The sequence below is a fragment of the Dromaius novaehollandiae genome, chromosome 8, assembly GCF_036370855.1.
Source record: "Dromaius novaehollandiae isolate bDroNov1 chromosome 8, bDroNov1.hap1, whole genome shotgun sequence".
Lineage (NCBI taxonomy): Eukaryota > Metazoa > Chordata > Aves > Casuariiformes > Dromaiidae > Dromaius > Dromaius novaehollandiae.
The window spans coordinates 23,367,978-23,381,472 of NC_088105.1; the positions used below are offsets into that span (position 1 = coordinate 23,367,978).

Below are 13,495 nucleotides of genomic sequence, written 5' to 3' on the forward strand. Positions count from 1 at the left end.
TTCAAAGACTACTTTGTATAAGATCAGGAGAAGAAGCTCTCCTAATTGTTTCCACTGTGGCTGGGGTCACAGGAGTCTCTGGTCTCTCCATAAAGTTTTCTACCACACACAAATGACATTTCAGCTCTAACTTAGGGAGCAAATGCTAAAAGTGGTCTCAACTCAGCTTTTAAGAGTTTGTCCACAGTTCTGCATGCGTCACATTTGATGCATGCTTTCTGTCTTGCTGCTGTTTTTAGTAGGAAGGTTTTTGTGGTCAAAGCAAAGCTCAGAGGAGACTTTGGAATTCTAGTTCTATTCCTACAAGGCTTTATGTGGCTTTGAACAAGGCACTTAGTCCTCCTGTGTATCATCATAATTCATATGTAAGGTCACCTCAGACGTACAAAGTATTCCTATTTTTCAGTGGAAATCCTGGTTATTGGTGTGCAACTTTACAGGCTATGCATGGGAACTTCATACCAAGCGACTCTTTTTCCTGTTCTGCATTGTACACTAATAAATGCTCATGATCAGCTAGGCAATTAAAACCAAAATGCAGATTTAATATCTACTCTAGAGCTCCTCATTCCAGTTATATGGGTATTATGATCAGCCTTCCTTAATATCAAAAACTTATTTCATTCTTTTTTTGATATATTCAATTTTCCATACACAAGAGAACTCCAATATTTCTAGACAGCACTGACTGACTACACAAAAGATAGTGAAATATATTGAGTAAGGAAATGGAAAATACTTTCCATGTTTTTTAAATATGGTAAGCTTATAATAAAATATTTTCTAAAGGAAGGAGGAGTTGATCATATCTCATTTAAATGTTTTCTGGGTTAATTTCAGAAGAAAAAAATTTTTAAAGGTGCAAATTAAATATATTCGTTTTGAAAAATGCGTACATATTTTGCTTCAGTACTACTCTGAGATTTCTCTTTATAGGGGTTTTCTTCCAGTAGATATTCCAATTCATAAATAGAAACTGTTTGAATTAGAAATATGTATTTTACTTCAGAGATGTGCTGTAGTGTTTCAACAAGTATCTCACTTTCAGCATTGTGTTCATTTATCATAACTACTCATGATGGATGGTAGATAAACCTTTTAGCCTGAAGATCTGTGTCATAAAAAGTAGTGCTGCATTGAAGTAGATGCTGTACGTACATGTATGTAAATAGATGTGTATGTGTAAAGGTTCATATACTTCTTTCTATTTTCCAGATCAAGTTTTTCCTCCATCATGCAACATAGAAAAGAACTTTCTCTCTTTAAATTACCTTGCGGGATACCTACAACCAAAAATAGCAGAAGGGTGCCTTATGTCTAACTTAGTCCAAGAAAGAGAAGTTCATATCGTTGAATTAATCACTCCAAATTCCAATCCATACAGGTAAAGTATCCACCAAGTATGTTAAATCTGTCTGAATTTACAGCTAAACATTTCATGCATCTCTTGAAAGTCAAATTATGCTAGCCATTTCTTCATTAAAAGAACAGCTTGGACCTCAGTACTTTACCTCAAATAGAAACTAGTTCTTCAGGGTGTAAGGATTTTGGATTCTGCTTCAGCATTCCAGGGTTAATCTTCCTGGGTAAGACTGCAAAGTACCATTGTTATGGACTATACCCTGTCCCCATTCTGTGGGCAGAAATCCTGCTCAGGTCGGTTGGATTTCTCCAAGAATAGTATGAATAAGGAAAGAAGAAAAATTGCTGAATCGCTAAAGGATTTAAGATGAGTCCACTGTTTGAGGAGGCGAGAGAGATATTGAAGGTAGTCTTGACCCTGTCTCAGGTAGCTGTGACTGGCAGCAAGGCCTAGAGCAGTGGTTCCCAAACTGTGGTCCACAGGTCACAGGTGATCCACGGCAAATGTTCAAGGTCCGTTGTAAATGTTCTACAGTTACTCTACAGAATCATGTTTAACAGTATTTTCAGTGAAGCTTCCAGCTGAGTTTAAGGATAGTCTGATAATCTGTAAGAAATGCCGAGGGCTGGCAGTGGTCCACTGACCAAAAACGTTTATAAACCAGTGGTTAGGGAAAAGTATTCAACTTCCTCTACAGGTTATTAGGGTTAGATAAATTGTCAAAGTCACTGTGAACTTGAGAGGTAAGACATTTAAAACATTCATCCGTTGTGCCTCTCTCCTAGATCTTAGTGGTAGTAGATGAGTGGGGTTTGCTTCAGAAAATCACACCTGTAAAAGCTCTTCATACGCATACAGTGTTGTTGCTAGAGCAGATATTTGCTGTGAGACTGAGATGTTTGTCCCTTTGCAAGAAGGAAAGAACAATTTCATCAGAGCTAAGGGCAAATTAAAATCCTGCTCGCTGCAGACAGTCGTTAGATACCCAGCATTGTCCAGTTGTCCCCCTTGCGCAATTGCATTTGGTAACTCCCATCCCTCATCAGGAAATTACCCAGGGAGATGGAGGTGAGAGGAAGGGTTTTTGCAAGAAGGGTAACTATCTCACTGCAAGATGCTTAAAGTACTCCCTTGCATAGCAACCTTGGGAGAGTAAGGAAGTGTGGAGATGTGGTGGAAGGTGAGTAGGTGAGTCCAAATGATTTGCCTGCATGTGGCATGAGTAACTACCCCATCCTGAACAGAGCTGCTCTTTTGCTTTGGCTGAGAGTACATGATAAGAATTTACTTTTCAGAAGATCACACTGCAAAAATTTTAAGTTTTATTAGTAAAACTTAAAGAGTAATGAGTATTTAAATTTCTGGTTTCTTCGTTCCTAGTTATATGTATTATCCACAGCTGTCTTTGCAAAGTTTATATACACATAGAAACATATAGAAGCTAGGTTGCACATGTGCGTAACTGCAGGAGACAAAGCAAAGATCCCAAGATACTAAGTGGCAGTGCAGAATATTAGACAAAATGTGTTATTTGGGGATGAGCACGTTCTTATGACATACAGTCCAATAAGATCATCTGGAAGTAAAGATTTTTCTGTTGAATTAATACTTTGCATGAGGAGATGTTTTTGATGGGTACAAACCCATTTGCTGTACTTATTTTACTGAGGTCTTGAAAATCTGGATGTTCATCAATTTTCCAGCAATCAGTAGGCTGGACATCTGTTTTCTTTTCTTTTCTTTTTAAAGTATATATCCAGAAGTATTGGAAACTAAATACGACTGTATAGTAATTCCTTAACATACGCAAGAGCCTAGCAAAATAATTTCCGCAACTGTATAGAGATATTCCCTGATAGTATTTGTGCATTTTTTGGTATTGTTAAACTTGTTTACTTTGTCTTTTTGCTTTTTTTTTAAGGTATAGTTTTGAGCTTTAATACAGTTACACTGAGAGGAAACTGAAACAACCATATTTAGACAGAGTGAAAAAAGAAAATAGTATTTACTATATAAAGTAAACTACTAGTCATTTAACTAACCTGCTCCAAATAATAGCTGAAATGAGTAGCATACTTTTTGTAAACAAGTGACAAAAAAAATCAAATAATAATTATTTGTTTAAAAACTGTTTCTGTTGTTATGTAAAATCATTTAAGCATATGTGGAATAACAATCTGTTTTGCACATGTTGTGTTGTCTGGGATAATCTCCAACATTTTAATCAGCTGGCCAGACACTGGAAGCATGATGGATTGGAAGAAGGTTGATAGCTCAAAATTTCTGGCATCCTGGTCTTACTTTCTCTCTATTTTCCACATATAGTGCTTTCCAGGTGGATATAATCGTTGACATTAAACCATCTCAACCAGGCGCCAAGCTTGTCAGAGACATCGTACTTATCCTCAAGTGTAAAAAGTCTGTCAATTGGGTTATCAAATCGCATGATGTCCAGGGAAAACTGGAAGTGATTGTAAGTTAAGGCACATTTTTTTTTGGGGGGGGGGTGGTGGTGAGGTATCATGCTGCGAACAGTATATAATCTGTTTGAATCTGATATGACACTGTACCATATTGATTTCTGACTGTTTTCTTTGTTAGGTGTCTCTTCTGAATTATTATTGCATTTCAAGCAGTAAATACAGAAACAATATATTTTGGTTTTCCCTTATATATAATATATGGGCTACTCAACTGACCAGCTCATCACAGAAGTTAAGTGTTTAGTGCAAAGATTTAGGGTATATGTCTGTTTCACTTCTGTTGAAGATGCACCCTAAACATTGAATTGGATGCCATCTCCCTTTTGCTGCTACCTCAGCGGATCTGCAGGTTCAGCACAGAAGTTGCAGAGATGCCTGTGACTGCGGAAGGGGTAATCCTAGATACAAGGCATCCACCCGCATCCCTTTAGAAGCGGAAACTGTTTGCTCTTGCAGCTTTTGATTATAGTAGCCTCTGGCCCTCTCCCTCACCAGTATTTCTGTCTCCAGCAAGCGTTTGGTCAGATTGACCTCACCTCTGCTCAGACCGCAAATAATAGGTTTTAAAAAAATTAAAACCAGGGTCCCTAAAGTTATACTTTTGAAACCATACTTAGGTATATTTGGAAGTTCCAATTCAGAATGATTTTTTGGCACAGGCTCTGTGGCTCAACACCATTTCTACTGAGAAAATATATATTCCCTTTCTCTAACAAAAAATAGATCGATCTCACAGCCTGTAAATGTGTGGCCTGTTTCTGTCTTAGGTGCCTGGTTAGAGTGCATTGTACAGTCGAGCTTTGTGTTTGCTCAGGACCACCCAGGGGCCTAGCGATTCACAGTTTTGCAGTAACTATGATACCCTTTCAACTCCAACTGTCTGCACTTTGCGTAATAGGTTTCTGCTCTTAACGTGTGCGAAGGCAATTCTGACAGGATTCAGAGGCTGCTTGATCTTAATCTTCCAAGAGAACAAAGTGGTAGGCAAGGTTTGAGGTTTTGAGGTGAGAAATTTAAAAGGAAATAAATTATGGTGCTGCTGAGAAAATGGGCTAGAAAAATTATCTGAGGTGGATGATGAAATTCCCTTCTGATCCCTGACACATCCTGCACTTATGGATGGGAAAGGACACTCTGGCCATCCTATAGGTCCTAAGTAACTGGGCCTTAAAGAGAAAGCTCAAGGTTAGTAACCTAGGATTAGCATATTTGTAAGGAGAAGGGCAAATAAAAACGTCTGACTTTATAGCTTCATTCTGGGTTATTACATAAGATTTGCTGCTGTTTATTTAAGCCTTTTAGCCAGTACTGTGTGGGTCTGCTTTCACAGGCTAGAGAATAGTGCATTAATTCACTTCATGCTTTTAGCTATCCAAGGAACAATATTTCATATCTATACAGCTAGCTGTTTATGGCTGATGAATTTTCAGGGAGAGAAATCCTAGAGGATTTTTAAATGTCTTAAGTGCTGCACTTATGTTGAGTGCACTAAGCAAGACTTAGGTTTAAGAGTTTTCCATTAATAATGATTGAGAGGATAAGTAAAAATCTGTTAAATTTTATTCTTTCTGTAATGGGTGGCATTAGATAACATTTTATTTAGATTACCAAAAAGAGAAAGTAATACTGTATTTGGAAATGTCAGTATGTGAAAAAACTTTATTTATGTTAGGATTTGTGGTAAGTATTTCCTCTGCTGCTTCATTTTTATAGGTGCCTCAGTTTCCGAATGTGTGTTTGATCTACTTTATTTATGGGGAGGTGAGGGGACTAAATACCCCTGTGTCATTAAAATGTGTGTACCTCCTGTGTTTAGGATCTGTTCATATCTATTGAGCTGAAGGCCTTTCCAAGCCCAGTTTTAGACAATGCATAAAAAAATTGCTAAACAATTAGGTAATGTTTCACAATGTTCTTTTTTGCTAGTTGAATCCACTCCGTGCACTTCAATTTTCCTAACTTCTTGCCCTCCATACGAATCACAGTGGCAGTACTGGTAACAGTACCCTCAAACTGGGCAGCCTGCACTTAAAATTCCCACTAACTTCAGTTCTGAAGCTTTGGGTGCTTAAAGAATGTAGGATAGGGTCATTAGGAAGAAATGAGGGAGGGAGGAAGAGGTAAATTATTCCATTTCATCAGGCCCCCCTACAAGCTTTATTAATTTCTTTGTTCAGAAGCAATATTTCTGAAGGCAAGTACAAAAATGTAGCCTTACTTTTTGACCTTGTGTAGAAGGCCCATTTGACCAATCTCCAAAAATGAGCTGGGAAAAAGAGATCAGTGCTGTAAATCTTTTGAAGTTCTGTAGCAGGAGAGGATTAAGATTTGATCTCATTGAGGGAAACCAATAGAGATTAAAAAAAAAAATGCAGCCTATGCGATGAAAACGATAATCAGGCGTGGAAATGGAAGTGTTTGTTGTATAGCATGAAGTGGTATAATCCACATGTAGAAAGTACAATTCAGTCCTGTTGCAGGAATCGTTGAAAAGTGGGTGATAGTGCCCTTCACTGAATTGAGCATGTTCAGCTTGTTCTGTAGTTGTTAAAGCAATTGTTTTAGTGATAATAGTAATATTGAGAATGTTATATATAAATCTACGTATTTAGCTTTATGTGTTTAAGATGCTAAACACTCAAAAGCAATTTAGTGTAACACCAGTGAATATTTTGTGACTGCCCCTCTAACAGCTAGAGATGCCTGTGGTATCTTTTTGACATGCAGTTTTGACAACAAAAATTGAAATCTTGCAAAACTCACAGTAGAATGAAAGTAACTGAGTGTGACTTGTCTGTATTTCATGGCTGCTTTTTGATGAGCTATAATGCATAATTAATAATAAAACTTAGAGGCTGGCATTTTTGTGAGTTTGCTGTATCGATGTATTTGTGTAACACTTATAGTGTAGCTTATTAAGTACAATTTTTATTAATGTGTGGAATATTATATATTATATTGTCTTTTAAGTAGTTCAGTTTTGCCAAAAGTTGAGCACTCTCACTTGTCACTATATTCGGCATTTAATATAGTACTGTTTAACATATTCAGCATTTTGCAGGACACACACAACGTTCACAGTCTCAAGCTCATTGAGCGGCGCACAGAGTACCCTCGGTTCCAGCTGATTTTAAAGCATTAACTGGAATCAGCTGTCCTTCATGAATTGGGTCCTACTGCCCTTTTCAGTAATGCTAGTTTGAGCAAAGGTTTTCCCAGATGTTACTAAAATTGTGTCCTAAACTAACCAAAGAAATGAGGGAGGGCATTTGAAATATCAATTGTCTTGGAACTCAGAATTCACTTTAACGCACAGTTTTGAAAAAAATGTGGTGTTACAGAAATGACCATAAATACGTCTTTGTCTCATGTAAGATTTGACAGTTTCTGACTGCCTTGGTTTATTTTACTCCGGTACAGCCTGAGCCTGTCAGAGGTTGGAAGGAGGGGGAAGAGAAGGGGCATATTTTTCTGCAAGTGTGCAGCAGTTTGGTGTCTGAGGTGACAGAGTTTATTTCCCAGATAATCTGTCTGCTGTTATTAGCAGAGTAAAATTTGTCAGCAAACCATGTGCAATCAGTGTCACTATTCCATTTTAAATATCCTTAAATGGTAAATCATGAACCATTTTTTTTCTCCTTTGTTTGCAGACATCAAATAGTATTGGTTTTGGAAAAGAAACAGAACGATCCATGACTATGATTAAATCAGTAATACCTGATATTCCCTCGTCACATGAGAGTCTAATCAAGTGGGCTTATGAGCATAACTATAGCCCAGTTACTTCCTACACGAAAGCCCCCGTTGCTAATCGGTTCCATCTGCAACTTGAAGATACAGGTAAGTTTGAAGATGGACTTCTGTCACATAGAAAATATATATAAACCTCAATTTTGAGGTTTTGTCCTTGAGGATTGTGTTACTTTCGCTGCTCATTATCAAGGAGGCTGATACGTCCCAATTACCAAAAATATCTGTGGCTTTTTGATTAGAAAATGCTAGGCAAATTGTGTTATTTGTTTGTGAACTGTTGGTGGAATTAAATGGTTATACTTTGTGCAACTCAGAAGTCATTATAGCCAACCATATTCAGTATTCCCTGGAATTAAAGGACTTCAGTGACTGGATATTTTGCTAGTTAATAAATCCAGCTTTGGCTTTCAAAAATAGGAACGCAGTGTTTCCTTAATTCAATTAAATAAAAATTTAAATTGTTTACAGACAGAAATGGCTCACCAGAAAAGTCTGAGGGAATGGAATAAATACAACCATAAAAAAAAATTATTTGGCCAAAGTCATTGCTGACGTAAAGATGTCCTGATATGTTGAAGCCAGGGGAGTTGCATCTCTTTTTGCACTAATTCTGAATGTGGACCACCGAGAACATTGTTTAGCTGTTTTGACAAAGCTTATAATCATGTTCATTTTATCAGTTGTGCTCTTATGGGTTCCAGATAATGATCTGCTTGGGCCAGAGGTTGAGATTTCGATACTGAGCAGTCCTGTTTATAAGCCAGGGGATAAATACTGTTCTCATTTACTGGGCATGAAGTTAACTCTGATGTTAAGTTCACTCCAGTTGTGTAAGTGCTTCCACAATAGTGGAGTTGACTGAATTTGTGCTGGCAGGTAACAGAAGAATTCTGCTGATGATTTGAACTAACGCTATCTCAACAGCACTAAAATAGTGCGTTTGCTGGTTGTGATGTTTCCTTTACCATTGTGGTTGCCTTTTTGTGTATAATGGGGTCCACTCTTCAAAGCTGGTTTTCAGTTCTTAGTGAGACAGATTTTATAGCAGGGAATAAATATGCCAAGGTTAGATGCCTCAGTAACAACTAAACCCTTAGCGCAGGAATTGTGCCTAGTTACCTGAAAAGTAGTACAAAGTTGCTGCTTTTGATGTCCTTGAAGAGCTTGTTTTCTGGATAATATTGTGAGATGGGAAGTGTTCCCTTTCTGAATACCTTTGGGAAAGGATCTAATAACCTAATATACTTTTTTTTCTGTTTTTAGAAGAGATGAATGATGAAGAAGTCCATTCCCTTCCTCCAGAGCTAACAGAATTGTTGGATGCTAGCCCGCTGCCTGCCCCAAAGAATCCTCCATTAAGTGATGGCCTGGCTTTTCCTTTTCACATTAACAGAGGAAGACATGGCACAGTGGGAGAAGGAATCTTCCCATCCAGAGATTCAGCAGACACATTAATAGACCGTGACTTTGAGCATTCCCTCCCAAAACATAAAGAACCTGAAGAGGTTCAGGGTAGTGCTGATGTAGCTCTATCCATAAAGTGTGATGACAAAGTAATGACAGTAGCTGTAGAAAAAGATTCTTTGCAGGTTGGTGTGATCTGTTATTCTCAAACTTGGGTAGGCTTTTGATAAACCATTTAAAATGTATTTTGAGTGGAAAATGAATATTCTAAGATTTACAGCCATCTTCCCCCCTCCCCCTAATCATTTTGAAGCAGAGACTATGCTATAGATACTCTTTGCCAGAGTTCTGGGTCATTTCCCTCTTTCCAACAGTCTACTAATTTGTAGAGGTATTTCTGATAAAAGGTTTGTAGGGTTAGTTCTGTCAGAAACTACTGCACTCAACCATCAGTGTGTGTTTTTAATCTCCAAAGTCCCTGCTTTTGATAGCTGTGTAAGACCTGAATAAATCTGTGAAGAGGCAGCTAAGGGAAGAGAAAGCTAGAGGGTGGAACTATGTGGTCCACTTTGTCCATTATATGGTATTTTCTTCTTCGTCTTTGCTGTCTACGAGCTGAAAGGTTGCTTGTGCCCATTTGCATTGTGGAAGAGAGCCTGATACAGAGTAAAGCTTTTTTAGCTCATTTTAGATGAAGCAGAGCTTGTGTCAGTAGACTAATAATGAGCCTGTTGTTTTCTGTGTTCCATGTAACATTTATCCCCTCTCTGTCGTGTGCATTTTGAGATTGACCTTCCCTAGATCTCAGTATGATGAACTTCATTTCCTCTTACCAGTAGTCGTAAAAAGTATTCAAAGTTGCACTTCGCGCAATAGTCTAACACAATTGTACTTCAGCCGAGGTTCCAGCCACTTACAAAGCATCTTTGTTTTAGGCTAATGGCTACACAAAGACAGAACTCTCACTGCTGGATCACTCTTGCAAAGCTAAGATGAATGGTACCCATTTCATTTTGGAATCTTTGCCGAACAAATGTGGGACTCGGACAGCATATATCTTGGACAAGATTGTTTATTTTAACTCTGTGAGTATTTTACAAAGAGCAGCCTTTCTTTTCTGCTGCACATCATAGTGGTACAAGGAAGCCATTGTACTTGACTGTAGTCTTAGCAAAAAGGAGGTATCTTGATCTTTTCCTGTCTAGCTCAAACCTAGTTGCAGCTACAGTCCCTGTATTCAAGGATATATGAAGGCTATACCTTCAGTGTGCTCCTACGGTTGGGTAGTGTCCCAAAGAAAGTAGGAGGAGATGGAGTTGTACAGTTTTACAAAACTGCATGGCTGCGCTGTGGGGACCAGCTGAACCATTCTCAGAAGTTGCACCTGCTTTCCCTAGGCAGCTTTGCTGTATCCGCACCTAAGCAGTACTATGCAGCTGAAAGATGGGGCAGGAACAAAGATTTGTGATTGCGCAGAGCAATATGATTTAATTCCTGTGCTAAATTATTTCAGGTGGATTTTTTTCTCTTATAATTATGGATGAAAGAGGCTTTCAAAACACGAGGAAAAGACATTATCTGTACATGCTTCTGTTTTGTATTTTGGATTCCTATTTGCTGTCAGCTGATGTAGGTGGGGAAGGGCCTCTGAGTACTTGTATGTAAGGGATGATGCAATGAAGTAAGGAGCCCACTTAGATTCTGAGAGACTGCCTCCAGACTGGCCCCACTTATGAACTTGAATACATTGTGGCTAAACTGGACTGGGAAGCAATGACACGTTTCTCTTGCTGGGCTTTTCAGCACATAGAAGTAGCCTTGGCAAATGAAGGAAAGTCTATAGTCCAACTCAACCACAGCTAAGGCAATCTGATCTGAACCTGCCTGGCTAAAACCATTCCATACTGGCAAGTCTGTAGCACCTGACTTTAGAAACAGACCTATATCAAAGCCCTGGATTGAAACATGCCCAAACTACACAGTAGTATATGTCTGGAGCTAAATACTGTCATTGTCCCTGTGTTGTATTATAACCTAGATCAAAACTGGTATTTGCTTCCTCTTTTCCCCTTTTTCCATCAGGTCCTTTAAGAGTCTTGGTTACTCACTTAAACTCAGCGTCTTGTATGGTGTCTTTCAGAATTTGGGGAGCATCATTGCTAATATATAAACATCATACAGAGGATTCCCAAAGAGTGTATATGTCACTTCTTAGCCATTGCTCTACTTTCAAGAAAACAAAGGTGAAGTCTTGGAAGGGAGGGAACCGCTTGGGAAACTGCAGGATATAGAGAAGCAGAATGCAGAACACTGGAAAAAGAAAACTGGGCATATCAGATGAAGAAATGAAAAGAAGTGCACAAAGGGGAAAAAAAGTGAGGGAGTCCAGTAGAGATTCGGAGAAAAACAAGAAGGGAAAAATAAAGGAAGGGGTATGATGGTTTGGGGTGTGTAGTTTAAAAGGAGGAAAAAAAAGAGAGAGAAAATCCTTTGATGACCCTAAAACTTTTAATGATTTTCCTTGAGTGCATCAATGAAAGCTACATAGTGTGAAAAAACACTTCAGAAAGCCATTTTTTTAATCAGTGTTGGCTATAGAAATAGAATAGGGGACTGCTGGGATGCTCATTTAGATACCAGCACCCAGACTGCCTTTGCATTGTATGGAGCATTTTTATGGCTTTTCTAGTTCTGACATCTGGAAACAAAAGGGTGTTCTGTAAGTATAACCTGCATATCTTGACTGCTCAACACAGGATTGTTTAAGACACGCCTTTCCCATCTGGTTAGTTGACTCCCTTCTTTAGCCTTTGTGTTATTCCGAAGAAAGAAGATGATAACTGAAGAGAGAGTGCTCAGTTAGCACCTAATGTTGTGTGTGTGCAATACTTCTTGTGCAGATTGTCATTCAGCTGTCGTCAGCAGCGGAAAGTAGCGGCTTCGATGATGACGACATGGAATCAGGTGATAATGGATTTCCAGGGGATGCTGATGAGGGAGATGTTGCTTTCTCAAGCTGGCCTGAAATAGCGGTACGTTACTCTTAGTTTTGCACCTGGCAATAGAGAAATGCCTGTTGTAATATGCACGCCATAGAAATTAAATTAATTATTTAGAAATTAATTTGCTTTTTACTGCTTTTCCACTCACTTATTTTCCTTGCGACCCTGTTAAAGAGTTGCATAAAGTGGATGGAGTGTGAGTGCGCCTATATCATATGCTCCAAATTTGTCCTTATCTAGCTGCCATTCCTGACTCCGGATGTATTTGTATTGTTTTGTTCATTTCAGTTTAATTGCACGCTGCACCAACCGGAGAATGATAGAGCCTTTTTTAATCCTTCCATGTTCTGGCCTCCTGAACCACACGTCACAAATGTGACCTTCAACATGGAGCTGTACAAAACAGATCTGTTCCTTGCTCCCTCCCAAGGACTCTTCTCTGTTGCTGAGAATGGGCCAGTATATGTAGAGGTAAAAAACTGGAAAAGGCTTTGAAATTAATGAAAACATTTTGCAAGGCCATACAAACTGAGCTAGGTATGTGCTTATCAGCTGAAAGGTCTCACTATGCAGTTGCCTTAAGTGGGCATATATGTTCTTTGATGGCTGCAGAAGAGGGAAGCTGTGGGATAAGAAGCAGGATGATGCTTTGGGGCAAAACCAAAGGATTGCTGTAGAATGGATGAACTGAACTACAAGGTAAATCTGTCATTCTTGCCAGATGGGCTTTTCAGGGCAGAACTTTAAGGTGGTCTCTGAACTTTTGCTCTGGGCTGGCATTCATTGATGAACAATTAATTTTATAGGGTTAAGAGTTACTTTTATTGAGAAATACAGCTGAACCTCATCTGAAAGATGCAGACATGCAAGAAGCAATTACAAGTGTCTTCCTCTCACATGCTAGTGTTCCCAGGTTACAAAGTTAATACAGCTTCTGGTCTCTCTTTGATCCACCTACCAACGCCTGCCACAATACTTTTGTGTGCTATCATACAAGAGATCTAATGACCTTAGATAAAGCCCAACAAAGTCAACAGACAAGCACCATTGACTTTAGGTGCATTTTAGACTAGGTAATATTTCCATGTGGTGCTAAGTATGTGATGAGATCTGGAGAAACCAGACACATACGGTTAGTGTTTCTCAAGATAATCTTGTGAACAGAATTTTGCATTTTTCAAATAATGTAGTCATTAATAAATACAACACTGGCAGTGAACTATTATCACCAGTTTATGGATAGGAAAATCAAGGAGTAGTGAGCAATGGGTTTGTAAGGCCAAGAAAATAGGTATATTGTCCTTCAAATAGTGCTGTGTCATGTTTCGCATGCCCAAGTTAGTTTCTTTTTGTGAGCCTGCATTGCACATGGTAAGTATAGTGGCTCATTTGATGCTAGTGCAGTTTTCTTCATTGTTTCAGTGTGTTACGGCTCTTTCTCATTTTCTATCCAGCGAAAAGGTTTCTGCTTCTCTAGACAAAGAAAGGCC

The 13,495-nt window shown here is 38.7% G+C and overlaps 1 protein-coding gene across 2 annotated transcripts in view; it reads left to right on the forward strand.

Moving 5' to 3' along the window:
- The window catches only part of TGFBR3 (transforming growth factor beta receptor 3), a 128,927-nt gene that overhangs the window by 93,029 nt on the left and 22,403 nt on the right, over nt 1–13,495 (forward strand). For both annotated transcript variants that reach the window (XM_064515926.1, XM_064515927.1), the window contains exons 6-12: nt 1,216–1,384; nt 3,689–3,836; nt 7,497–7,686; nt 8,863–9,188; nt 9,939–10,088; nt 11,904–12,035; nt 12,294–12,476. In XM_064515926.1, the coding sequence (XP_064371996.1) occupies nt 1,216–1,384; nt 3,689–3,836; nt 7,497–7,686; nt 8,863–9,188; nt 9,939–10,088; nt 11,904–12,035; nt 12,294–12,476 (1,298 nt within the window). The remainder of the gene's footprint in view (nt 1–1,215; nt 1,385–3,688; nt 3,837–7,496; nt 7,687–8,862; nt 9,189–9,938; nt 10,089–11,903; nt 12,036–12,293; nt 12,477–13,495) is intronic.